The sequence below is a fragment of the Apodemus sylvaticus genome, chromosome 1 (assembly GCF_947179515.1).
Source record: "Apodemus sylvaticus chromosome 1, mApoSyl1.1, whole genome shotgun sequence".
NCBI lineage: Eukaryota > Metazoa > Chordata > Mammalia > Rodentia > Muridae > Apodemus > Apodemus sylvaticus.
The window spans coordinates 178,229,775-178,257,681 of NC_067472.1; the positions used below are offsets into that span (position 1 = coordinate 178,229,775).

At 42.1% G+C, this 27,907-nt stretch overlaps 1 protein-coding gene across 1 annotated transcript in view; it reads left to right on the plus strand.

The window, feature by feature from the left end:
* Tdrd12 (tudor domain containing 12) overlaps nucleotides 1-27,664 on the plus strand; it is an 86,527-nt gene extending 58,863 nt beyond the window's left edge. The window contains exons 14-31 of the mRNA XM_052179188.1: nucleotides 1,639-1,795; nucleotides 2,216-2,343; nucleotides 3,282-3,473; nucleotides 3,778-3,906; nucleotides 4,540-4,657; nucleotides 5,325-5,464; nucleotides 5,643-5,863; nucleotides 10,756-10,855; nucleotides 13,215-13,402; nucleotides 14,075-14,285; nucleotides 16,476-16,568; nucleotides 18,381-18,553; nucleotides 24,949-25,058; nucleotides 25,993-26,056; nucleotides 26,176-26,289; nucleotides 26,374-26,527; nucleotides 26,611-26,677; nucleotides 27,145-27,664. Coding sequence (XP_052035148.1) covers nucleotides 1,639-1,795; nucleotides 2,216-2,343; nucleotides 3,282-3,473; nucleotides 3,778-3,906; nucleotides 4,540-4,657; nucleotides 5,325-5,464; nucleotides 5,643-5,863; nucleotides 10,756-10,855; nucleotides 13,215-13,402; nucleotides 14,075-14,285; nucleotides 16,476-16,568; nucleotides 18,381-18,553; nucleotides 24,949-25,058; nucleotides 25,993-26,056; nucleotides 26,176-26,289; nucleotides 26,374-26,527; nucleotides 26,611-26,677; nucleotides 27,145-27,239 — 2,454 coding nt within the window. The 3' untranslated portion in view covers nucleotides 27,240-27,664. The remainder of the gene's footprint in view (nucleotides 1-1,638; nucleotides 1,796-2,215; nucleotides 2,344-3,281; nucleotides 3,474-3,777; nucleotides 3,907-4,539; nucleotides 4,658-5,324; nucleotides 5,465-5,642; nucleotides 5,864-10,755; nucleotides 10,856-13,214; nucleotides 13,403-14,074; nucleotides 14,286-16,475; nucleotides 16,569-18,380; nucleotides 18,554-24,948; nucleotides 25,059-25,992; nucleotides 26,057-26,175; nucleotides 26,290-26,373; nucleotides 26,528-26,610; nucleotides 26,678-27,144) is intronic.
* Nucleotides 27,665-27,907: the final 243 nt, after the last annotated feature.

A 27,907-nucleotide genomic window follows, 5' to 3' on the forward strand; every position in this document is an offset into this window, starting at 1 on the left:
TCATTTTGAAATGGATTAAATGTTTGTTTCCAAATGACACATCTATATTTGTTTGGTTGGTAAAGAAAAGATTGTATTACTCAAAATTTCTCAAACTGCTAAACTAGAAGCTTAAATATCCTGGCTCGGTGGCACGGGCCTATTTTCCTAGTATTTGGGACACTGAGTTATAGGATTACAAGTTTGAAGCCAGCCTGAGCTACATAGTGGATTGGAGGTTCACCTCAGATACACAGACTGTGTTTGAACAGACAAACCTGGACTGTTAGAAAGTATCCTTTGCTTTCTTAGTGTTATTCATGCCACCAAGTCCCTGGTGACTCTTTCTGTGGTCCATCCATGGGCCCTAGCTTGTCACAAGGGAGTCATGGCTTTTAGAGTTGGATATAGAGCCTGTAAAGTGATCTTAGCATAATTCATATAATTGTCACCCCAGCTGGGTGAGATGGTCAGGCCATGTATTTTTACTGTGTCACATGAGAACATTGGTGCATGGGGAGCTGTTGGCTTAACTGACCAGTGGTAAGTATTGATTAGAAGTTCGGCGTCTGTTGTAATTCTCTGTGCTGTGATCAATAGCACACCACGATGTTTAATAATCTTTCCCCATGGATATGAAAGGAGGGAAATGGGACATAAAGGACAGACTGGTGGTAGGTAGTGCCTCACTGGATTTTGAGTATCTAGAGAACAGTTATTATAAAACCTGCATCCCAGAACATGGCACAAAAGATGTAGTACAAAAGGTCCCACCGTGCACCACAAAGCATGTGTGGAAAGGATGCATGCTCAGAGCTTAAAAGCATACTGGGTTTTGTGTTTTTGTTGTTTTGTTTGTTTTTTCCTAATCCTACCATGCAGTGTGATGACTTATTTTTGGAATTTACACTGGTTATGTATTGATTTCAGTGGATACATTTACATCCCTAAATTAGGTTAGCAAGTAGCTGAGCCCAGTTGATAGTGCAATTTTGTGCTCAGGCAGAGCCCCCTTTAGGGCTGTAAGTGACATGTAGCCCTTACACCTGTGTCTCCTTTGTCTTCTCCCTGTCTCCATGGGCAGCCTGCTTTCAGGCCTGTGGAGAAGTTGGCACTTAGCTGGACCATCCTAGAGGAAGGAGGAGATTAGACTCATCTCAGTATGAAACATATGCCCATTAAGTGTTGGCAGGCAGGCCACCTGGGGAGTCTGGGCTGATGGGGAGATGAGTACAGAAGGCAGTCTCCCAGGGAAGAGGCAATGGCTCTTTCAAGCCATTCATTCATCCTAATGCTTAGGAGCAGGAAATGGAGCCAAACTTTTGGGTTCTTAGTTTCTTGCTGATGTGTTAGCTGTGCAGCCTTGAGGAGCAGCTTCACCTCTGTTCCTCAGACTCTTACCCTGTGGAATGAAGAGTAATTGGCCCTACCCTGTAAGAGTATGTTAAGGTTTAAAAGATTTAGGGAGTGCTTTAGCTCAGCTAAAGAACTAGTTAGTGTTTTTAAACCCACTCTAGTGAAATAATATTTTTGTTCATCTATATGACAATGATAGCTAAAGACTTATTCTGTGCCAGCAGATGGTCTGGATGTTTCACATATACTATGTTTGATTCCTGACAACTGTCCAAAATCACTTGAATCTGTTTGTCTTTGCAGCCTCTTGCAGTCATCGTGTGTCCTGGGTGGAAAAAGGCTCAGTTTATTTTTGAGTTATTGGGAGACTATAGCATGTCCTCCAGGCCTCTTCATCCTGTGTTATTAACAATTGGACTTCACAAAGATGAAGCCAAAAATATGAAGCTTCCAAGGGGGTGTAAGCATCCTTTCCAAGCTGTTTGGTTTTCCTTGCAGAAGTCAGTGAACTTGCCTAAGTAGCTGGGACCTCAGTTGCTAGCCATTGGCCCTAGTTACCAGTGGGTTTCAGTGGTGAAGGTTCAGTCTTGACTAAACTTTCTGAGAAAATTGCATGATTTCATTCAGCTGTCATATACTACCGAACATTCACTGCCAGATGGTAAGCACAGGGCTGAGGAAGTCTGCCTTTCAGGCAAGCAGAGCCCTGGCAGCTGGGGGTGTGGTCAGATTGCAGGCTCAGACAGGGTGGACAGGGGCTTGCTTGCCGAGCCCACCCAGTAGCAAATGGCTGCTAAGAAGGAAGTGGAGTCATGGTGAAGGATGGATTGGAGAAACCTGTAGAAAATCTAAAGATGTTCCTTGTTTTTTCTAAATGTAGGTGATGTGATTGTCACAACACCACACAGCCTTTTGAGACTTCTTACATACCGAAGCTTGTTATTTCTTAGACTCTGCCACCTGGTTCTGGATGAAGTGCACGTACTGTTCTTTGAAGCTAATGAGCAAGTGAGTATGGGCACACTGGGTGTCCACTGCTATTCATTATAATAGTGCGAATGTTTCTGAAGTGTGTCAGCTCTTCACTGATGGAAATTTACACTTTGTAGTTAACAGTGCTATGCTGTTCTGTAGCATGATGGCTATTGCTTGTAGCACCTTATTTTATACCCGTGCCTCGTGCATGCTAGGGAAATGCTCTCCTGCTGAGCCACATCATCCGAGTTTTCTGAAGCATTTATTAGAAGCTGACAAGCTAACCAGGAGCAGTATTTTTGGGAGTGATGGTAGCCCAGGTAAGGCTCAGGTTTTGTCTTTTAGTGACTGTGTGTCTCCTTTGAGTCTCAGAGCGCATTTCCAAGCTGGGTCTTCGATGATCAGCTTTGCATCATTGCCTGTCTGAGCAGTGGACAGTCTGTTGCTGACAGCAGCATGCCATCACACCGTGCACACTGCTTGTCTGCCCTGCAGAAACCAGGCCTGCCTTGTATTTTGCTTTGTTTACCTTGCCAGCTTGTAAACAGTGGGTTCCTGTTTGCTTAGTTCCTATTTTCTTGGCTAGTTAGATTGAAAATTAATGCAAATTGATCATTGTGTCATCTATGATACATCATTGTAACATCATCTATGTGTTAATTTGGTGGTTTTTATTAGATGGGGGTCATCTTTCTGTAAGTGAGTTTTAAAGTCTTTAACATAAGCATGCTGATCCCTTGTCACAGACATTATAACCAAGATGCTGTTGTGGCTTAATTCTATCCCAGTGGAATTTTACAGCGTTTATAGATTGACTATGCATTTTCTTCTTTTGAAACCGTTTTTTCCTTTTTATTTTTGGAAAGTCTTTCAACACACTATGATCATCAGCTAGACAGTCCCTGAATTCTGTGTTCTATCTAATTCTTTACTCTATTTTGAAATAAAGATTAAATTTACTAATTTTTCAGATGTTTGCCATATTAGATAATTTTAAAAAAAACGTTGAAGTGGAAGAGCGGGAGTCTGCACCACACCAGATTATAGCAGTGGGTGTTCACTGGAACAGACACATAGACCATCTAGTCAGAGAGTTCATGAAGGATCCGTACGTCGTGATCACCGCCCTTGAGGAGGCTGCCCTCTATGGCAATGTTCAGCAGGTGATTGGGAGGGGCTGGTATATATCAATAAATAAACACATGCATATACCCACAGTCTCATGCATATTACTTAGAAATAGCTTTGTAAATAGTGTTTCACTTAAAGCAGCCCTTTACAAGCAAGGTGTATTCATGCTACCTGTTAGATGATCACTGTGGTTCATCCTCAAATTTATAAGGATGAGTTACAGTTATATTCATTTCCTTTGCATTCTTTCCTATTACAAGTATAATCTCTCTGGGAGAAGTGCAGCTGTAATGCTTTGACACCTCAGAAACCCCCTGTCCCTGTGTTCATTGACAGGTAGTGCATCTGTGCCTAGAGTGTGAGAAAACCTCAACTTTACTCCAAGTTCTTGACTTTGTCCCAAGTCAGGCCCAGAAGACCTTGATCTTTACCTGCTCTGTAGCAGAGACAGAGATTGTGTGTAAGGTAAGCTTGTCCTCACACTGGGACAGCTCCACCACTGGTGGGAGCCAGAGCAGAGCCTGCTGGACAGAAACTCGCAGAGAGGGGTAGGGAGTGGCACACAGGCTCTGGAGGGGGAGCAGTGCTATGTGGCTGTGCTGGGTGAAGTGTGCGAGCTTTGGTTGGTGAAATCACATGAGCATCAGCACTCATAAGAAAACCAAGAGGATCATCTACATTGTAGACAGAAGAGCCAAACACGTTGTTGTAACATTTGTCCTATTTGATCTAATTCTATAATCGTTCATGCAAAAGTATAAAAACAAAGCCAAATACAAAATGAAGAACTCAGTATCCATGTCTTTCCATCAAAATAAGCTACAGTACACAGCTTAAGTGACGTCATTAAGGGTGACACACATATCTGATGTAGATATACACACATGTACATGTACACAGACCCTGTTATCTAAAAGAGAAATAGTTTGGTAAATAGTGTTTCACTTAAAGCAGATCTTTAGATGAAAACTGTAGAGCTTTGGGGATGGTTTATAATCTCGCTGCTCATTCAAACTCGACCCTGGTAGTTAGCAGTTAACCATTGGCTGAGCTCACATGGGCATGGAGTGGAACTGATGGCTCTGATTTCATCTTTAGGTAGTAGAAAGCAATTCAATATTTTGCTTGAAAATGCATAAAGAAATGGCTTTTAATTTAAAAAGTATTTTGGAACAGTGGAAGAAGAAGTTAAGTTCTGGCTCCCACATTGTGTTAAGTAAGTACTTTAATTTCTATTTACACAAGGCTGAGCAGTAGGGATCATTTCTTCATTTATATGTCTTCAGACATCTCATGATTTTTAATGTTTCAGAATTCAATCTAAAATGAAAATCTCCTTAAAAGGTGAAATTTGGCACCTTAGGGCTCTCAGCTCAGCAGGCAGAGTTCTTCCATGAGTTCCAGTTTGGGTTCACCTATGTAGAAAGTCTATTTTGGTCTGTATATCTGTCTGTTCGTCCATTCATTCATGCACACATCTGTAATGATATTAAGGTTAATAACAGAAATATAAAGGTCAAGATGTACAGAGCAAGGGAAACCTCTGTGGGCACTCTGATTTATGCTAGAGGAAGGGATTTTGCTAGCTAAAAGAGAGACCACTGTCCTTTGGAATTTTATCAGTACGCTGTAGCATTTTGCAGGGGTGGGGAGGTGGGAGAAAGACAGCCCTTTGCACATTAAAAGTGTGATGCAGGCTATATGTAGCTTAATGGTTGAGCTTTTCCATGGCAGGCATAAGGCCTGACTTCAGTCCTCTGTACCTCAAATAAGGAAGCAAAATGTAGTACTGAAGCATGGTACAGTATGGGGACTTGGCCTGCTGATCAGACCTCATGCAGAAACAGCCACTAATGGGACCTTACTGACATTCTTTTCTCCAGCCTTAACAGATGACTGCATACCACTGTTGGCCATCACTGATGCCACATGTGTGGTTCACTTCAGCTTTCCTTCCTCACCAAAAATATTTGGTGGACGCCTGTATTGCATGTCTGATCATTTTCAGAGTTTAACTGAACAGGTTTGATCAACTTTCATTATATTTTGTGTGTGTGTGTGTGTGTGTGTGTGTGTGTCTATGTCTATGTGTCTGTGTGTACATACGTGTGCGCGTGCAAAATCAGACCCTACGAATTATATTAACTGAGACCAGATTGGTATGGATGATCTACCTCTTTTATTCACCCCCCAATTTTAAGGGTTCACCCGCAGAGCAGGGAGATAAGAAAACTAAATCTGTCTTGCTGCTGACGGAGAGAAATGCAAGCCAAGCCGTTGGTGTCCTACGATACTTGGAGCGAGCAGATGCCAAAATTCCATCAGAGCTGTATGAGTTCACTGCAGGGGTCCTGGAAGCCAAAGAAGATAAGAAAGCCAGAAGACCTCTTTGTCCGTATCTTAAAGCTTTTGGCTTTTGCAAGTAAGCCAGTGCTTTTTAAAATTTCAGTAGTACCATGCATTGAAATTCATGGGTAATAAACTTGCTCCTTGATGAAACTGTCATACACCTGTCTCCCTGTGTCAACCAACTCAATGCAAAAGGAGCACCCAGTGGTCTTCCAGAAATGACTACCTACCTATGTCTGTTAGCACTGGCAAACTTTGGGTTTTTAAAGTGACACATATTATACATATCAATGGAATTGCTCCATATAGTATATACAGTGCACTGTCAAGTCTAACCGTCCTCTCCTAACCTCCCACATACCCTTTCCAGTTTGTAACAATCACAGATCTACTTGCTGATGTGCTGGATTTTTAAGTTTCCACATGAAAGTGAACATGTAGTACTTGTTTTTCCGTGACGGATTTGCTTTACTTATTTCTTCCATTTGCTACAAATGAGAGGACCTCATTTTCCTCCATAACTGAATGTTACAGTGCTGTGCATACACCCTATTTTTTTTTTACATTAATGAGTATTTTTTGAAGATTATCATGGAAAATTTTATATAGATATAATAATGATAGGCATAAAAGTATTCCTAAGTTGATTGAAGATGGAGTTATAAAAATTTTCTGACAAACTTGAAGATTTACATGGGATTTATTTCTGATAAAATTGAAGAAATATATAGAAAAACATGTTAAAATTAAAGAGTACATGGAAATTATACAGATAAAATGATAGGCATAAAGATAATTCTAAGTTGATTGAAGATGGAATTATAAACATTTTCAGATAAAATTGAAGATTTACATGGAAAATATTTCTGGTAAAATTCAAGAAATATATAGACAAACATTAAAATTGACTATTTCATGGAAAATTTTACATATAAAATGGTAGATATAAAAACTCTTTCTAAATTAGTTGAAGGTGGAATTAGAAACATTTGTGATAAAATCAGAGATTTACATTGAAAACATTTCTCATAAAATAGAGGAAATATATAGAAAGACATTAAAATTGAAGATTATCATGGAAAATAATGCAGATAAAATGGTAGACATAAAAAACATTACTACATTAATTAAAAGAGGAATTCCAAACATTTTCTGATAAAATTGAAGATTTACATGAGAAATATTTCATTAGTCTATGTCTTTTTATTGGGGAATTGAGTCCATTGTTGTTAAGAGATCTTAAGGAATAGTGATTGTTGCTTTCTGATGTTATTTTTATGTTTGTGTGGGTATCTTCTTTTGGGTTTATTGGAAGATTACTTTCTTGCTTTTGCTAGGGTGTAGTTTCCCTCCTTGTGTTGACATTTTCCATCAATTATCCTTTGTAGGGCTGGATTTGTGGACAAATATTGTGTAAATTTGGTTTTATCATGGAATATCTTGGTTTTTTCTTCATCTATGATGATTGAGAGTTTTGCTGGATATAGTAGTCTGGGCTAATATTTGTGTTCTCTTAGGGTCTGTATGAGGTCTGCCCAGGGTCTTCTAGCTTTCATCGTTTCTGGTGAGAAGTCTGGTGTGATTCTGATAGGTCTGCCTTTATAAGTTACTTGCCCCTTTTCCCCTTGCTGCTTTTAATATTCTTTCTTTGTTTAGTGAATTTGGTGTTTTGATTACTATGTGCCGGGAGGACTTTCTGTTCTGGTACAGTCTGTTTGGAGTTCTGAAGGCTTCTTGTATGTTCATGGGCATCTCTTTCTCTAGGTTAGGGACGTTTTCTTCTACAATTTTGTAGAAGATATTTACTGGGCCTTTAAGATGTAAATCCTTACTCTTGTCTATACCTATATCCTTAGGTTTGGTCTTCGCATTGTGTCCTGAAGTTCCTGGATGTTTTGGGTTACCAGCTTTATGCATTTTGCATTTTCTTTGACTGTTGAGTCAATGTTTTCTGTGGTATCTTCAAGATTCTTCTATCTCTTGTATTCTGTTGTTGATGCTTGCATCTATGACTTCTGAATTCTTTCCAAGGTTTTCTATCTCCAGAGGTATCTCACTTTGTGATTTCTTTATTGTTTCTACTTTCACTTTTAGATCCTGGATGATTTTGTTCAGTTCCTTCACTTGATTGTGTTTTCCTGTAATTCTTTAAAGGATTTTTGTGTTTCTTCTTTAAGAGCTTCTGCCTGTTGACCCGTGATCTCCTGTATTTCATTAAGGGAGTTTTGTGTTTCCTCTTTAAGGACTTTTACCTGTTGACTGATGTTCTCCGGTATTTCTTTCTTTTCTTCTCTTTCTTTCTTTCTTTCTTTCTTTCTTTCTTTCTTTCTTTCTTTCTTTCTTTCTTTCTTTCTTTCTTTCTTTCTTTCTCTCTCTCTCTCTCTCTCTTTCTTTCTTTCTTTTTCTCTTTCTTTCTTTCTTTCTTTCTTTCTCTCTCTCTTTTCTTTTCTCTCTCTTTTCTTTTCTCTCTCTTTTCTTTTCTCTCTCTTTTCTTTCCTTTCTTTCCTTTCTTTCCTTTCTTTCCTTTCTTTCCTTTCTTTTCTTTCTTTCCTTTCTTTCTTTCCTTTCTTTCCTTTCCTTCTTTCTTTCTTTCTTTTCTTTTCTTTCTTTCTTTCTTTCTTTCTTTTCTTTTCTTTTCTTTTCTTTTCTTTTCTTTTCTTTTCTTTTCTTTTCTTTCTTGTTTTTTGGATTTGATTTTTTCGAGACAGGGTTTCTCTATATAGCCCTGGCTGTCCTGGAACTCACTCTGTATGCCAGGCTGGCCTTGAACTCAGAAATCTGCCTGCCTCTGCCTCCCAGAGTGCTGGGATTACAGGCATGTACCACCTCTGCCCAGCTGCGCCTGTATTTCTTTAAGGGGGTTATTTAAGTCTTTCTTGAAGCCCTCTATCAGCATCATGAGATACAATTTTTAAATCCAACTCTTGCTTTTCCGGTGTGTTGGGGTATACGGGACTTGCTGTAGTGAGAGAACTAGATTCTGATGTTGCCATGTGTCCTTGGTTTCTGTTGGTAGGGTTCTTGTGCTTGCCTTTTGCCATCTGGTTATCTCTGGTGCTAGTTGATATTGCTATCTCTGGCTGTAGTTTGTTCCTCCTGTGGGCCTGTAAGCCTGTGTCCTTACTCCTCTGAGCTCAGAAGTGAAAGCTCTGCTGGGAGATCACTCTCTCCTGGTGGGCTGTGCATAGAAGGCTGTGGAGTTTCCTGGCTCCCTGGTACAAATGGCTGCGGGAAGACTTCTGTCCCAGCTGCTCCACTGATCTTATGCCCTGTGTTCACATTAATGAGTATTGATTGTGTTAGTTTGCTTTTCTGTCGGTATTATAAAATATTCTGATCAAAAGCAACTTAGGGAAGAAAAGGTTTAGTTCAGTTCATCTATATTTTTATTTTGTGGCCTTATAATCTGTTCTGTGACTATATTGCCATGTGTCTATCTACTTTTAGTTAATGGACCTGGGGCTGTTATATACTATGCTGCTCTGAATGTTCTCTTGTATGGTTTTTTTTTAAAGAGAGGCTTGTATCTTAGAGGTTAATCGGTCCTTGTTGAAGATTATGGTAATGTTGGTGATGTGTCTTTTTTTTTTTTTTTTTTTTTTTTTTTTTGGTTTTTTGGGATTTGGTTTTTTTTCGAGAAACAGGGTTTCTCTGTATAGCCCCGGCTGTCCTGGAACTCACTCTGTAGACCAGGCTGGCCTCGAACTTAGAAATCTACCTGCCTCTGCCTCCCAGAGTATTGGGATTACAGGCGTGCGCCACCACCGTCCGGCTGTGTCTTTTTTTTCTTTTTTAAGAATTATATTTAATATAGAAAAAGTGAAGACAGAAAACAAAATGTATTTGAAGTCCCATGTTTTGTAACCCTCACCCCACTACATATACCCTTCCAAGGGCATGCATGTGAGTGTGGAGATATCCTCTGTGTAAATGGGATCCTGTGCTACATGCTGGACTATAACTGTGGTGGGTGAAGGTGTCCAGTCTTTCAATATAAGGTGATGTGTCTTGAGTGGCTGGAGAGATGGTCCAGCAGTTAAGAGCACTGGCTGCTCTTCCAGAGGACCCAGGTTGGCTTCTCAGCACCCCAGTGACAGCTCACAATCATCTGTTACTACAGTTTCAGAGGACCCAATGCCCTCTTCTGGCATTTTTGGACAGTAGGCATGCATGTGTGCGTAGACATATATGCAAGCAAAATGTCCATACACATAAAATAAAAGCACAAAATTCAAAAAATAAAAATGTCTCAAGAAATAATAAAGAGCTCTGTTGTTGGAGTTCATCTAGGGTTGATTAAAGACTGGAGCTCTTCTTACGCTTTAGCTGCTTAGCATTTAAACTTTTGCAGCAAAACTGTTCTGATTATAGTTGCAGGTCAGTTTCCTGGAGATGTCTTAACACATAGAATGAATTTATAATCCTAGCTAGCCCATATAAATACATAATCCATGTAGTTCATGTACAAACCATAAGTCTTGCTTCGGCAAGTTTGGAGCTTCGGCAAGTTTGGAGCTTCGGCAAGTTTGGAGCTATACTAACTTATTTTCCAGCTATAAAGTCCCTTGTTACTTGCTGTTTCTCCTGGCCACGTGCTCATGGTCCATCTCCTCTCCTGGTGGCTGCCTCTGTTTTCTTTCTTTTCCTCCTTCTTCTATCTGCAACCCCCGCCCAACACTTGATCCTCAAGACCCACCTTTCTCCCTCCACTGCCCAATCACAGGTTCTAGCCTTTTATTGACCAGTTAAATTGAGGAGAAGGTTCACATAGCATCACTAAGTGTATATGAGGATCCACTTGTTGGGGACAACCACAGCTTGAGGAGCCAGGATTTTTTTAGTATTAGAGCACATGCTAAAGCATTATTCTACATACAATAAGCATCAGACCAGCCCACTGCTTAACACTTAGTGTTAATGTATTTTCTTCTTGTTTTAAAAATCTAGTCCTGTTTTCCCCCCCAGAGACAAAAGGATCTGTCCTGACCGGCACCACATTAATCCAGAAATGGACATCCCAAGGAAATTATCCAGTAAAACTCTACCAATGTTTGGCCATATTCGGGTAAGTTCTGCTCGTATCTATTGCCTAGTGGTTAGCAGTGTTAACAGTCATTTTCATGAAAACATTTGGTTTTAACTTTTTATTAGTTTTATTGAGAGGTTTATAGAATGTGTTTTGATCATATTTATCCCACTCCGCCACCTCCTTCCAGCTCCACTCCTTTACCCACCTGACTTGGTGTCCTCCTTGAAACATGAAGCTGTAGAGTTCAGTCTGTGCTGCCCACATAGTTTTGTATATGTGGCTTTCCACTGGAGCATGGCGGGTCTGCCAGGGGCTATGCTCTTAAAGAAAACAAACTTTTTAAAGCTTCAGAAAACAATTAACCACTCTCTATCATGTTAGCTTCCTAGGGTTGCTGTAACAAAGCCCTGCAGCTGGTGACTCTCATGAGAGCTCTGTGCTCACAATTTATACCCATCACGGCCAGGGCTCCAGCCCATGCAGGACAGTCTGTCCTCGTCTGTGTTGTCTCTCCTCTCACCGTGCTGCCTTCCCCATAACCCCGGGAACCCTCCAGCTTCCCATGGCTTTGTTAGGACGTGGATCTCCCTTTGTCTGCCTCTTTAGGCCACTGCTGCTTTCTTCAAGTAGGCTTCTCCTCTCTCTTTCCCTATTAAAAAGAAAAAGTACTTATCACTGTGTGGGAGGCCCACCCGTTAGTTTAAAGCTGCCCCTCATAGAACATTTGTTGTATTCAGAAGTACTGCCTGCTACATGCTTACATGTGCTTTAAATAGTCTGCCATTTAGGAATTCCTCTAGTGTAAAGCAAAATTGCATGTATACTCCTGTGGAGATAGTTACTGGTATTTGCAAAGACACTTTTTTTTTTTCCAAATAAAGTTATGCTTGTAGTGACTTTGGTAGAATGCATTTAAATTTTTTTTGTGTGTGTGTTTGTGTGTGTGTGTGTGTACCACCTATATGAGACACAGAGAAAAAAAGCCAAAGTTTGCATATAGAGGTTAAAGAACCGCTTTTTGCCTTGTTGAGACAGGGAAGCTCTTGTTTCTGGCTTGTTGGCCCCAGGCTAGCTAGCTGGCGCCAGCATTCCTATGCTACCTCCACCTTGTTCTGTGTGCACACCACCACATGTGTCTTCTTAGCATAGATAGAGCTGGGCTCACACTCGGGCCTTCGGGCTTCAAGGGCGAGTGCTGTCATGCCGTGGGCATCTTGCTGGCTCAGCCTTCCTGACCAGGATATGTATGTGCCTTTTCGAGGGGTCTCCATTCCAGTCTAACGCAGTTTCACTATTGGCATGCCTTTTCCTTTAATTTCTAGTTAACTCATTTTTAAGTTTTCCTAATTCAGATTCATGTTGGTATTTTCTAGAGGACAGTGCTGAGGAGTGATTCTAGAGCCCATTGAACCTGCTTCCATTTAGTGCTGAATATATAACCCCAATACATTTTAATTTATTCTTTTATACAAAATAATAATCTTTCAATTATTGTCTCATTAGATAAAGTCTCACTCTGTAACTCTGGTTAGCCTGGAACTCCCTGGTTGGCCATCTTCCATGGTGATAGGAGGTTTCGTACAGGCTGCTATGGGAGAATTGTTATCAACATTCTTAGTTATGGAATGTTTTTTAGCCATAAAGAAGAATAAAGTTCTATGTTTTACAGAAAAAAATGGATGTTCTGGGAGATAGTCATACTAAGTGAATTAAGCCAATCTCAGAAACAGAAATATCATATATTTCCCCTATGGATTTTATATAAAATAATGGGTTTTATACATTAAATAAAAGTAGCACTGGAATTGTCTAGGGTAGCAAAGAGGGAGGAGGGCAAGAAAAGGGTGGGTGGGGAATTGGGATGTGTGTGAGGTAATATGTTCAACATTAGTTAAAATACACATGCAGTTTTTAAGTAGATATATAACAATTTCAATTAAAAAGCCAACAAAGGACTAAACTAAAAGCGAACATCCCTAAAACTAAGTCCTTAATTTATTGTGTGTATGCATGTGAGTGCACAGATACAGGTCAGAGGTCAAAGGTCATTCTCTCTCTCCCCTTTGAAGGCTCTAGAATCCAAGGATCCAACTTAGGCCGTCAGGGCCATGTGCAAGTACCTCCACTTGCTGAGCCATCTTTTGGGTACTAAAATGAAGTTTTTGAGAGATGGAATTTTCTCTAAGATATTCTTGGTTAAATTTAAACCAAGATGTGATTATTTGTGTGTATGGTATTTCTCTTGTGTTAGTCCAGTGTTCAGCCTGCTTCCTGCTTTTTCTTCTGTCTTTTGTGCATACCATGGGGTCCTATTGTACTGGCTGATTTCTGCAGCTATCACTTGTGTGGGTTTTATTTCATTGTCTTCTACATGTGTTCATTGTATTTGTTTCAGGTAATACCTTTTTACATTTCAAATGCAACCAATTACTTTGGTCGTATAATTGATAAACATGTGGATCTTTACGAAACTCTAAACGCAGAAATGAATGAATATTTCAAGGATCCCAGTAATAAAACAGCTGCTGAAAAGGTGGAGAATTTGGGGTTGTATGCATTAGAAGAAAAAACACTTTTCCAGAGGTAAATTATCTGTAATCTCCTCTCTACAATTATGAGACGTGAGTAACTTAAGTAGTGTTGGATGCTTATTCTCACCAATGTCTGTTATGAAGTGTGTGAACCTTGAGCCTGGCCACCCCCCAGGAAGGTGGTGCTTGTACACTACACTCAAAACTTCTGGTACAGATGTGCCTAGGACTCCGTGCTAGCTCCTGAGTGCAGAGTACAGTGGCCATATTACTCCAAATAGTTATTGCTTCATCACTGTGCAGCACTCACTCTCCTTGAAACTCATTGAATTTCTCTCAGATTCCTATAGAAGAGGCACTGCTTTCACTTTACAGAAACGCAAGCGGAGCCATGGCCTGGTCAAGTAAGTTGTCTAAGGCCAGCTCAGGGGATGGCACAGTTAGTGTCCAGCACCCACCCATGTGCTGATTTGCACCTGCCTTTCTGAATGCACATGGCTGCATTCTTAGCCTCCTAGCAGAACCCAGAGTCTCTCCTGTGTTAACTTTTGTTACAGTATCAGATGCAGGGTTTGTTCTGTCCAGAAGTGCTGCCTGTTCTATGGTTGTGTGTACTTTAGACAGTCTGTCAGTTAAGGACTCCTCTGATGTGGAGCAAAACTGTAGTGTAGCAGAACAAGGAGGCTTCCTTTTTGGATTCCCTGATGTCCCTGCTGTTCTTTAGGGTTCAGGTGTTGGAGGTGAGCCAGAAGGAAGACACCTGGGGTTTGGGGAGTGTCCTGGTGAAATTCATAGATGAAGGCAGGACCAAGCTCATCACAAGAGACCAGCTGCTGCTGCTCCCAGAGAAGTTCCACACACTGCCCCCTCAGGCTGTGGAGTTCATTGTTTGTAGGGTTAAACCAGCTGACAGTGAAATTGAATGGAACCCAAAGGTGGGTTACTTTAGCTTCTTATGTTTTATTGACTTTGGCAGTACATTTGTCTCAGACCATAGAAAGAATTGCTACTTAGAGTTTCTGTATGTAGAGGGGTATTTGTTTTTGTTTTTGTTTTTTGTTTTGTTTTTTGGGTTCTTTTGTTTTTGTTTTTTGGATTTGGTTTTTTTGAGACAGGGTTTCTCTGTATAACCCTGGCTGTCCTGGAACGCACTCTGTAGACCAGGCTGGCCTTGAACTCAGAAATCTGCCTGCCTCTGCCTCCCAGAGTGCTGGGATTACAGGCGTGTGCCGCCGCCACCACCACCCGGAGGGGTATTTGTTTTTAACATAAGGTCTCACTGTGTTGCCCAGGAGCATCTTGAACTCCTAGATTCAAACAGTTCTCTGGGTCAGCTTCATTAGTAGCTGGGACTATAACTCCCAGTGTTTGAGTCTTAAATTCAAGCCTTTGCCTCACAATTTTAGGTCATTTAAAAGCATGATTTCCTGAGGTTCTTAATGTTACTGTGAGTCACTGCAACTGATTTCTAGCACTACACTAGAGGCATCAAGGACAACTGATAATGTAGCCTTAGTCATTAGTGTTCTGTCTTAGAATGGGGTTAATTTGAAAAAGAAGACAATGTGAATGCCTGTGCAAGTAGGAAGAGGCCAAATGACTGTCAGGATTGGGAGCATGGATTGAGAGACAGAGGCAGAGACAGACAGACAGACAGACAGACAGACAGACAAAAGCAGGGAATACCAGAACAGGTCACAAAGATACATGGGATCACAAGAATGTCATCAATCAGTTAAGGTACCAACAGCAAAGAAAAATGCCTGTTTATGCAATGTAACACTGAAGATCATTTCACTCAGGGTCACATGGCAGTCTAAGATAGGTTTGGGACTGATAGTCCCATTTATTGCCAAAGCAATGAGTTCTGTTTATGATAATATCCATGATTCTAGAAGGTTACATTTATGAAAGCTGGTTAATGGGAAATGAGATCTGCCATTATGATACAAATTGAAAACTGGCAGTGTTTTAAACAAGATTAAATACTACCTAGGCAGTGAGTCAGTATCGATTTAGATACAACCTTGAAATTGTAAGTTTAATCAATGCTAGCCTTTTCTACCTGGAAATCTTCCTCCTCTGTTCCAATTAGAACTTACTGAATGTCTGTGGTAGGTTAAGTGCCATGTTGAGTTCTGCACCATCAGGAAAAAGGTCATAGTCCTTGACCTTTGTGAAACCTTTGGTCTGTAAAGATGGCTTGACCAAGAATCTCACTGAAGGACAGCCTTCTGTAGAAATGGGAGGTCCTAGTTAGGATTACGATTGCTACGATGAAATACCATGATGAAAACGTATGTTCTGGAGTAAAGGATTCATTTGGTTTAACTTCCATAGTGTAATCCATCACTGAGGGGAACAGGGCAGGAACCTGGAGGCAGGAACTGATGCAGAGGCCATGGAGTGGTTCTCCTTACTGGCTTGCTTCCCCTGGCTTAGTCAGCCTGCTTTCTTATAGAACCCAGGACCACCAGCCCAGGGGATGGCCCCTCCCACAATGGGCTGAGCCTCCCTCATCAATCCTAATCCATCAGTCCTAATTTTAAAAATGCCTTATGGCTAGATCTTAATGAAAGCATTAAGGTCTCTCAATCTCCTTTCACATAACTTAGCTTGTGTCAAACTGATATAAAACTAGACAGCACATGGGACAAGCTCTCCTGTGAGTTGTTTCCAGTTCACTCACTGTCCCAGGGGCATTGAAACCATCTCACAACAAGAGCCAACCATCTTCTGCCCTTCTTTATAGGGATTAAAATAGTGTGAAAAGTAACTCAGTCAGGTCTTGTTTGTTGTGGCCCTTCCTGAGTGGAAAGTGGTGATATGCTGAAGGTTGATAGAGGAGCTAGGTTCACCATCCGTAGTGAGAAACAGCTTTACAGGTCCAAAGGCACAGACCTCCTCCTGTTGTCAGAACTCACACACAGTCTTAGGCAGGTTCCTGCACCTTTGCAATGCTCTGTTAGACTTTGCTTCACCTTTGATAAGAAAGGCTGACCTCATAGAGCTGTTATGAAAGCAGATGCAATATATACGATGTCCTATGTACCATACAGCAATATGTAGGGTAAGATGTTTGCCTAAAGCCTCAGTTGAATAACAAAGGTCCTTTTTTTTTTAAGGTTACTAGATACATTCATCATAAAATTGTTGGGAAAATGCATGATGCCAAAGTGGTACTAGCTTTGGGAAATACCCTTTGGATTGATCCAATGGTAAGTGTCTGGGTTTTCGTCAAAAGAAATCTGCTTGGATGGCCCCAGAATTTATGCAGAGGATTCTAGTTTGTTGTTAGCAATGGTGGTTTATTTGAGGTTTTGTGATAGGGGAGATGTTTTTCATGTTATTTGGGTCATGGGTTTGGTATGGGTTTTGTTATTTGTGTAGTGAGATATTTTTCATGGTGACAGTGCTTGTGTATAATGCATTGTGTGTAATACACATCTGTATCATAACTTAAGTTCATGAACCTTTCCTTACTGCATATGGCATTCTCCAGTATTTACAGTGGTTCTTCATTTTACCCTTAAGTCACAGATCATTACATGGGTTTCTGAGTAACCTGCTGCCCAACCTGTTTAAGAAGTCACAGGTCAGAGTCTATAGCCGAGTACTTGCCTTTCCTAGTTCCTGAAGCCCTGGGGCATGCAGGCCAATCACTAATGAGGAGTCCAATCTGGTCCTTGGCACTAAGAACTGTTCTATGTTCACCACTTCTGCCCCATTGCTTCACCATGCATTTGTTGACCCCCCCCCCACTACATGCTAAGACCATACTGTATCCTTGAGTTCCACAAGTGGAAAAAAAAGACCCTGTGGTGCCAACATGGAAAAGAAAGTGTGACCCAGTGACATGTGGCCCAGAGGCCTGTGTGTCTTTGCTGACACTGTCCCTTTCTGTTTGCACCTCAAGAAGCCATCACAGTTCTGCTGCATCAGGTAAAACTTGCTTGCTTTGATTACTTAAAATATTTAAAGAAATTCAATTCCCATCTGTTGAAAATAAATTTCATATGATTGGAAAAGTTTTAACAGGTAATTAGAGAGATTTAGAAGTCTAAAGTAGTGTTGTCATAATTATGTTCTTTTTAGAAAAAAAAAGGAAACTTTATTAAGCAATGGTTTTGTGGTTTGTTTGTTTTAAATATTAAGCAAAAAAGAGGGGCTGGCGGGTAGCTCAGTGGTTAAGAGCACTGATGCTCTTCCAGGGGGTTGTATTTCCAGCACCCATATGGTAGCTCACAATTGTCTCATGCCCTCCTCTGGCCTCGGTGGGTACCAGGCACATATATGATGCACAGATACACATGTAAGCAAAGCATCCATACACATAAAAATAAATGTTTCTAAGAAAGAAACAAGAAAACCCACTTGAAAGCATGTGACCCAGTGACATGTGGACATTTACACAGCTGTAAAGTGACTGCGAGTCTACTGACATACCAAGGGGGGGGGCGGCTCCCCAGCTTGTCCTCCCCTTCACCCTTCTTCTGTGCATCCCTCGGTTGGAGTGTGTGCTCAGCAGGCGGCCTCTTCCCATTCCAGTCCTTCCACAGAAGAGAGCACCTGACCTCTATCCACACCTCTCTATACAGGAATCCCACTGTTGCGGGTTTTTCATATCAAGTCTTCCTTAAATTGCATAACTGAAATGCTTTGGCTGGAGAAAAAACAAGTAGATAAAATGGTGTAGAACTCAGGACTCGGAGCCTTGGTATGCTGAGTCCTTTCAAGGAACATGAGGAAACTGAGCCTTGTCAAGGAGGCCAAAGGAAAGAAGCACAAAGGGTTTATATCTGGTTACAGCCGCCGAGATTGCTGTCCACTAAGGTATCATACCAGAGTTCTGCCCATAACACAGAACCCTGCACTCAGTAGTGGGTGAGTCTTGAGTGGATTCTGCCATCACCTCAGTGATAAATACCTGGCTGCTGCAGGAAGCCTTGAGGCCGTGAGAGTGCTGGTGACCCAGTCAGGACTCAGAATGTGATGCTTATAAATGTTACTTTTCCCCCCTTTGGTTGAAGGTGCATGTTACAAAACTTTCAAATCTAAAAACTTCTATCATTGATTATAATGTTCGAGCTGAAATTTTGTCCATGGGAATGGGTATTGATAATTCTGAACACCTAGAACAACTGAAAAAACTGTACAAAGAAGCTAAGCTGCCAGCCTTTGAGGACCTTCCGGGCCAGACCTCGTAAGTGCATTTCTGTCTTCCTTTGGAAAAGCTGTTTGGTTTTACAAAACATAACAAGTGTTAAGTTCAAGGAGTCTCCACGTTCTAACACTCAGCTTTAAGAGCTTTCGAGGGCCTGGGTGTCTTGTCCTACACGCACGCAGCTTAACCCTCTAGTGTTGCTGGAGCAAAAGAAGCAAGCTTCAGGCATATTGGGTTGTTGTTGTTGTTGTTTGTTTCACAAAAAGGACTTTGTCTATATCTTTTTTGCAGATAGCATAGTGTGCAGTTTGATAGTGCACTCGGGTATACTCAAAGTACACTGACGACACCAGGGGAAAACAGAGATGGGGCTCCCTGGCTGTGGGAAACACATTTGAGTGGAAAGCACAGGTGCTTTTCTGCTACATTTCTGGCTACATTATCACACACTGAGCATACAATTGATTTGTCCTGTGTGTGGAGCTGCTGATCTGACTGCACTCTCAGTCCCTTCTGAGCATGTCCTCAAGCCCATCTCTTGTGCTGCTGCTGAGGGAGCCTTCCACTTACCCTCCCTGCACATTGGCTGCTGTGCTTCACGATGGCTTCTGGTGGGCAGCAGTGAATGTGCTTACTGCCACTGTCCCCAACTTGTCTTCCTCAGGAGTAAGCATTTCGGGAAGCGATGGCTCTCATCATGACGCATTCTCATTTGTACACAGTGCTCTTTGACCATGTCTGCCCCTTGTGTCTCCCATTGTCTCCCCCTCACTCCCCCCCCAGATAATCCCTTTCTACTCTGACATCTTTTTAAAAGTCCTGATTCTACATATGAAAGTAAAGATGCAATATTTGTCTATGTCTGGCTTATTTGACTTAATACAGTTATTTTCAGTTCTGTTTTCCTGTAAATGACATGATTTCAAGTTTTACAGATGAGAAAAACTGCACTGTGTGTGTTCTCCACATTTCTGTATCCTAGTGATGGGCACCTATTGGCTGCATGCTTGGTTGTTGTTGAGGTGTCACACAGATGTGGCTGCTGACCAGTTTTCATCCTGGTTATTGCCAGTCTAAATGTCCATGTGGACTCGCAAGATGGCTCAAGGAGTAAGGACACTGCCACTAAGCCTCATGACCTTAATTTGATCCACATAACTCATATGGAAGGAGGAAATCAACCCGTGAAAGTTGTCCTCTGAGCTCCACATGTGGCTAGAGATACAGTAGAGATACACAACATACAAATATAATAAATGTAAATATTTCCCAGTAGGTAGAGCAGGATTTTTGGTGTGCACCCATTTTCACTTTTTAACTTATTAATTCTATGTGAATTTCACATCATGCACCCTAATCCCACTCATCTTCCCATCTTGTCTGCCCTCCATCCTTGCAACACCCCCAAAAGAAAATAAAACCACTAGTATCCTAATTCTACAATATCCAATTTGCTTCAACAAAAACTAAATTCATTTTACATTACAAACTATTTTTTCCTTGCCATATTCTTTGGCCACCTTTCCCTTCATGTGTAATTTAATAACCTTCCAAGGTCACAGAGGATCACCACAGTGAACCCAGAGGCCAACTAGGTCCTCACACCATGACCAGAGCTCCAGGACCACAGCAAATTATTCCAAGAATTGACAAAGGAGATTATATGGCGTTAAGTCACTGTATAGCAAGAGACACAATCACTAGAGTAAACAGAAAGCCTACAGAAATGGAGAAAGGTTGGTGCCACCTACACACCAGACAGGATGTATACAGTATCACAAAATTTAAACACAAAACAACAAAAATATCCAGTCAATAATTGAATTGATAAACTGAAGTGTCAATCCTCAAAAGAAGAAATACAAATGGCCAATAAATACTTGGATAAAGTGTTTATCCTTGAAGGTCAGGTAAATTACAACTGCTTTGAGGTTCTATTTCACCCTGCCAGACTGTTAGTAAAAAAACAAAACAAAACAAAACAAAACAATACCACAAAGTCTGGGGAAGCTGTAGTTCCCATGGCTGGCATCTAAAATGTGCAGTCACTATGGAAATCAGTTCACAGGTGCTCAGAACTGAACTTAGGTCCTCTGTAATACAGGCAGAAGGGAGGGGGGAAGGCAGATGTGGGATGGGAGGTTGGTGGAAGGGTAATCTGGAAGTGGGATATCATTTGAGATGTAAACAAATGGTTTGAGGAGGCCTCTGAATTCTGCTACACTATCAATCCTGTATCCTCACTGGGACTCTTCTCAGATGTCCTGTTGTTGCCTTGTGTCAAGGAAATCCTGCAGCTTTGGATTATGAGTTGCGCCAGCAATTCATAGATATAGTAGATTTGGGGTGGGCCAACTCTGAACCCTGGATCTGGGCCTTGGTGGTTGCCCAGTTGGTCAGCCCATCAGCTTTCCCACACCCACACCACCAGGGTGAGCTCTCCAGCATTGCTCCAGCTAGCTTACCCAGTGCTGCAGGTGTGGACCAGCAGGTCATCTTTCTCCTCTCTCATGACCATAGCCAGCTTTCCTAAGTTCACACCCTCCAAGGGCCAGCCAGCTCCACTGTGCTGCCCAGGCAAGATGCAGAGCCCATGCTCGAGAGTGCCACAGCCGGCAAGGAGCAGGGCCAGCTTCCCTGCCCTCATGACCCCAGGGCCAGCTCTCAGGGTTAGAGATTGAGCAATCTTAAAAATAACCAAGCCAGGCGGTGGTGGCGCACACCTTTAATCCCAGCACTTGGGAGGCAGAGGCAGGTGGATTTCTGAGTTTGAGGCCAACCTGATCTACAGAGTGAGTTCCAGGACAAAAACAAACAAACAAATAACCATATATAGTGAAGTCACTCTGAGAAGTGTTAATCCCGCTATTGGAGAATAAAACCACTATTATAAATTTAAAGCAAACTTTAATTAAATTCTGGCCAAGATGACAGACTTTGGTCAAATCCATTCTGGGATTTCCTGAAAATGGTGGGGAATCACATTTTGCAGAAGCTTGTAAAGGTACACCCATAAGACAAAGTGTTTCCCATCCAGTCTATTGTAGAAATTCTTAATCCAGATCCCTCTTGACCACTTAGTTCCCGGATGAAACGAACACAACCTTTATTTTTACAATAAGCACCAAATAGCATTAGAGCTGGGCAGATATCTAATATTGGAATCTACTTTCCTATTCATAACTGGGAGTTATTGCTTAACTCTGTTTCATTTTATTTGCCAGCAGGAATGTGCAAGTAAAAGCTATGGGGAAGGGGAACTGGCTGGAGAGAGGGCTCAGCAATTAAGAGTGCCTACTGTTTTGTTTTGTTTTTTTAATTTTAGTTTCATGTCTAGGATTTTTTCTTTTTATTATTAATCATTCCATTTGTTTACATCTCAAATGATATCCCACTTCCAGATTACCCTTCCACCAACCTCCCGTCCCACATCTGCCTTCCCCCTCCCTTCTGCCTGTATTACAGAGGACCTAAGTTCAGTTCTGAGCACCTGTGAACTGATTTCCATAGTGACTGCACATTTTAGATGCCAGCCATGGGAACTACAGCTTCCCCAGACTTTGTGGTATTGTTTTGTTTTGTTTTGTTTGTTTTTTTACTAACAGTCTGGCAGGGTGAAATAGAACCTCAAAGCAGTTGTAATTTACCTGACCTTCAAGGATAAACACTTTATCCAAGTATTTATTGGCCATTTGTATTTCTTCTTTTGAGGATTGACACTTCAGTTTATCAATTCAATTATTGACTGGATATTTTTGTTGTTTTGTGTTTAAATTTTGTGATACTGTATACATCCTGTCTGGTGTGTAGGTGGCACCAACCTTTCTCCATTTCTGTAGGCTTTCTGTTTACTCTAGTGATTGTGTCTCTTGCTATACAGTGACTTAACGCCATATAATCTCCTTTGTCAATTCTTGGAATAATTTGCTGTGGTCCTGGAGCTCTGGTCATGGTGTGAGGACCTAGTTGGCCTCTGGGTTCACTGTGGTGATCCTCTGTGACCTTGGAAGGTTATTAAATTACACATGAAGGGAAAGGTGGCCAAAGAATATGGCAAGGAAAAAATAGTTTTAATGTAAAATGAATTTAGTTTTTGTTGAAGCAAATTGGATATTTGTAGAATTAGGATACTAGTGGTTTTCCTCATCCTTCAAAGAAATGTTCCTATTACTAAAAGTATTCTTTAACAGTGAAGATGCTATTACTGGTGGGATTTAATCCTAACTCTGGGTAGAGCTATGCAAGTTCTCTTCACACCTTGGAATTGAGCAGAGAGAATCTTAACTTGCTTGTAGTCAGAGCCAAGGTCAGGGCAGAGACAGATGCAGAGCCCTTGAAGTATAGGATGAAATAGTCTGGAAAGAGGCCCCTGTTACATAGCACTTACATTTTCAAGTTTAGGGGGATTCTGATTGAGGGCTATGAGAAAAGATCCTTTAAGAAGAGCTCAGGAGCCAGGCAAGTGTGGCCCATTAGCATGAGTGAGCAGGTTTGGTATCTCTGCCTGTGTAATTGGGCTGTGAACATGTCAAAGGTATTCAGAATGGAACGCAGCATGTGGGAATGAGGAGAGAAGATGATGCTCAGTGAAATGGGTGGCCCCTGGGATGGGAGGAGGAGGAGGAGAGGAGGGAGAAAAAGGAGGAGGAGGTGGTGGAGGTGGTGGCTGCCTGTTGAGATGTCACAGGATTGAGGGACTAATAGGGATTGGGGTTCTAAGATGAATGACAGAGATTATTGATGCAGTGGGTAAGAAGAGATGTTTGGGTGGGGAGCTCTTAGAGAAAAGGCCCAGGGTTTGCTCTAGGACACTGAAAGGACCAGCTGTACTGAGGAAGCGGCTAGGAGAAGGGCCCCTGGCCCGTTGGAGTGAGGCTGAAGATAAGGCATGTAAGGAGGAAGGGGCAGACTGGGGCGGGTGGGCATGCTCATATCCCCAATGGGAGGGAGGGCAGTGATTTGGTGGGGGCAGTGATGAAGGCCCTCTGCCAGTTCTAGGATTGTGGGCTAGGTTCATATAAACAGATAGAAGCCTCCAGAGACAAAGTAAGCCTTTGTGCTCTTTAAAGATAGATCTGTCATGCAGGTGTCAGCTTAAGTTCTCTCTAAAAGCCTGTGCACAGTGAATTGCATTATCATCCATAAGCACAGGAACTGGGGAGTGGGGTTGCAAGGAAGTGTTCCCTGGTATCAAACTTTTTATTTTTTATTTTGAACAACATGATTGATGTGCTGGTTATTTTTGTCAATTTAACACAAATCTAGACATATCTGGGAAGAGGGAACCCGGATTAAGAAAATACTTCCATAAAATGGGCTGTAGGCAAGCCTCTAGGGCATTTTCTTAGGGATTGATGGGGGGAGGGAGGACCCAGCTCTCTATGGGTGCTGCCACTCCTGGGCTGGTGGTCCTGAGTTGTATAAGAAAACCAGCTGAAAATCCACAAGAAGCAAGCCAGTAAGCAGCACCCCTCCATGGCCTCAGCATTGGCTCTTGCTTCCAGGTTCCTGCCCTGTCTGAGTTCCTGCCCTGCCCTCCTTAACTGATGGACCGTGATGTGGAACTATAAACTGAAATGAACCCTTTCCTCTCCAAGTTGCTCTTGGTCATGGTATTCTGTCACAGCAACAGGAACCCTAACTAAGACAACTGATTATCTACTTAAAGAGCCAAAGGATTAGTGATATATAGTTTTAATTTTTTTTTTTTTTTGAGACAAGGTCTATACATAGTCCTGGCTGTCCTAGAACTTAGACTAGGCTGTCCTTGAAATTAAGAGATCTGCTTGCCACTTGGGGTTAAAGGTATGTCACCACTCTTGGCTGCAGTGTAAGAGTGTGTGTGTGTGTGTGTGTGTGTGTGTGTGTGTGTGTGCGCGCGCGTGTGCGTGTGCGTGTGTGTGTGTGTGTGTGTGTGTGTGTGTGTATAATTTTTTAAAGATATGGTCTCCTGAACAAGGTAATCTCTAATTAGCTAATAGGCAAAAATGAAAGGGAACTATAATGGATTTAGTGGATTTCTGTGCATAAAGATGTGAATGGAATTTTTTGTTGACGCCACATCTAGACCTTCCTGCCTACTGACCTCAGAGCTGGAAAGCTACCTCCCTGCTCCTACCCCCACTAATACTTCCGTTTTTATGAGAACAATATTTCTAGAGGTTGACCCAAACTAGTAATAACATAAGACTCTGGGATAGACATTCAAGGATGACCCCTCCCCCCACCCCCTGTGCACCCTCCCACACACTCCCACCTCTGTGCTTGGTTGCCCAAGAGCACACTAAGCAAGGCTGATGACCTGCACTCCATGGTTTGCAGCCCACACAGACTCCTGGTAGGTCTGCCTCCAGGATGCATCTGAGGTGTTTAATGTCTGAACACTTTTGCCAGAGTCTCCTCAGATCCATTTAACCTCTGCCTCTTGTGTTCAGGATGCCTACAACAGTGGAAGACACCATGTGTTTGCGGGGCACTCAACAAGGAGACGGAGGCACAGAAAAGGGAGCTGCTTCCCAGCGGGCCTCAGACAGCCAAGAGCCTGGTTAGTGCCTGTGTTTAAAAGAAGCTTAGCCTCCAGTCGTGACTTTCCTAGCTAGGCTTCCCTTGGCCTGCGGTGTGAGCACAGTGCAGCCCATGCAGACAGCAGTGAACAGTGGGAAGTGTTTAACCCATGAGGGGACGTCCACACTTCAATCTGCTGACTGAAAGTTGGCAGAACTCCCCAGGGACCCAGCTTTTCCTTCCTGTTCCCATCGAGACCAGTGGGGCTGAGCTGGAGGCGTGTCACACACACTGCAGCTTCTTCCAGTCAGTAGCATTGCAGCCACTGATGTACTCTGTTATGTGATATTCTATAATAGGAATTACTAGTGTTTATTTTGTTTATTGAGAGCAATAAGGTTGTTTCTCAGTAGGTAGTAGGTGCTATTGTGATTAAAACTGCTTTTTTTTTTTGGTATTGTTGCAAATCAAAACTAGAGCCTTGTTTTATGTTTTAAATATTTTAGATAGAGAGTCTAAATTCTATTGTCTTAGAGAATGTTTGCTCGGCAGTTGTTCTGTCTGAATGCTGGCCTGTTCTGGAAGCCTGCAGGCCAAGGGCACAGGAGGCCTGGATGCCTGCACACCAGCAGTGCAGCTTGGCTCCTCTTCAGAAGCAGCTGCACTCTGCTGCTAAATTCTACTATTTGAGAGTTTATTATATTTTAGATTATTGTGTCAGTTTTCTAAATGATGTACACTTTAGTTTCTTCTTATATTTACTACTAGATACCTGGGTTTTAATGAAATTTGTTTTGTTTGTGTTTTTTGAGACAGGGTCTCTACATACCTCTGGGTGCACCAGCACATCTAGCTGAAATTTATACTCTTAACATAATTCTGCATGTAAAAGTTGCTTTGCCTTGGGTACCAAAAATGTGTGTATGTATGTTATATATAAATAATCTGGAAATTCTAACATTGATTTTGTGCAGGAGTTTTCTCTGAAGACATTGGCAGTGAGACCACGAGCAAAGCTACGCAGCCACATGTAAGAAGGTATGTGCAGCTGCGGCTGCTGCTGGGCGCCTCTGCCCCGGCCCGCGGCTGCTGCTGGGCGCCTCTGCCCCGGCCTGCTCCTACATGCTCACAAGTACAACCATTTTCTTTCCTTCTAGCTTTCACCCCCAAATAAAGTGGTTCCAAAAAGATGATGTGGTCATCTTAAAGATAAAAATAAGGAATGTCAAAGATTATAAGTGTAAATTCTTTACAGATAGAGTCATTTTCAGGTAGGTTGTGTGTATCTGATAAAGTAAAATTAAAATCACATACAATATTTTAGATGGCTGACTTTATTTTTATTGAAAACCTAGTGCCTGGGTAGGAGACAAGTTTTACCTGGCTGATATGGAACTTCAAGGTGACATAAGGAAAGATGACTGCAAATGCATAATTAAGGATGATGAACCTCTAATCACACTTGCAAAAGAGAAACGGGAATGCTGGTGTGGCCTCCTCAAGCAGAGGGTGAGTCGGTGTGCCTGAGGCCGGCTGCTGCTGATTGGGAGCACTTGCGCTTACACACCTGTGTCCACTCTTGTGTTGCACAGAATCCTAATGTGGCTTTTGACTTTGACCACTGGGAGGAGTGTGAGGAGGACAGCCCTTTCTCCAAGGGTGAGATGGGCAGGCCCTGCTTCTTGGGTGGAGGTGGAGGTCGGGCCGGGCAGGGAGATTGGATGGACACAAGCTGTTCTTGGGGAGTCTACCTTTGTGGAAATAGGCTGTTAATGAGTGTCTCTAAAGCCCAGGGTTGACCTTAGTGTAATGTTCTAATATGAGAATGTAATGGCCCTTAGTAATGAACATGCTTCTTAACTATTTTGAGTGCAGCGGATGAAACCCATAGCTTCATGTATAATAGGAAAGCACTATACCACTGAGCTACACTGTCAGTTCCATAATATACCTTCTAAACCCTTTTACCATATTCTTCCTTAGATATTTATCTGCTCATTGCTTGCTTAAATAATTTGCAAGAAAACCAGAGCTAGACCCATTGGACATTTGCTACACTAACCAAAATAATGGGCATGGGTAATTAACCTGTACTAAACTATTTTCAATAATACCAACTCTTCTAGTTGTAAATTCTAAAAACCTGTCCTGCAAAGTGGCAGCGTTGGCTGAGAGCAGCGGCTCTTCTTCAGAAACCACTGATGGGAGTGAGAGCGAATGAGGCCGGGAGTGAACCAACGCCAGGGGGAGAAGACCAAACGGAACCGGACACACAAGGCACAGCTAACTCTTTTCACCTGGAGAGTGGCTTGTCACTGTTGTGTGGCACTGCCATGGATGACAATGAGAAATTCCTAATTGACTTAAAGTGGGTAGATATGCCAGGTGATAGGTTGTGATGAGATTGTCAAAAGAAAGTCCAGGAAGGGTCTGCAGTCAGGGACACAGAAAGTTAGAGACATTTTTAATTCCAACATTCAGGAGACTGAGGCAGGAGAAGTGCAAGTTGGAGGGCAGCCTGGCCTATATAGGGAGGTTCTCTTTCCAAAATGTCTTTTCAAGCAAAGGTCCAGTGTAACCCAGGCTTCTGCAGTGTGTCCTCTCATGGAGTCTCTTAGCTCGCTCTGACTACTCCATGTAGAGATGGAGAGCAACATTAGGTAGTGGATGTTCATAGAAGGAGTTCATAGAAGGCCTGCCACGTAGACCTGTGTGTGACACTGCTCAGAACTGAAGCTTCCACCTTACACGTTTACACCCAGCCCTGCCCGCCAGTCCCTCTCACCATGGGCCTAAATGCATCTCCTGCCACCATACAAATACCCTACAGTTTCCTGCCTTGATAGCTCTTTTGTTTTGTTTTGTTTTGTTTTGTTTTGTTTTGTTTTG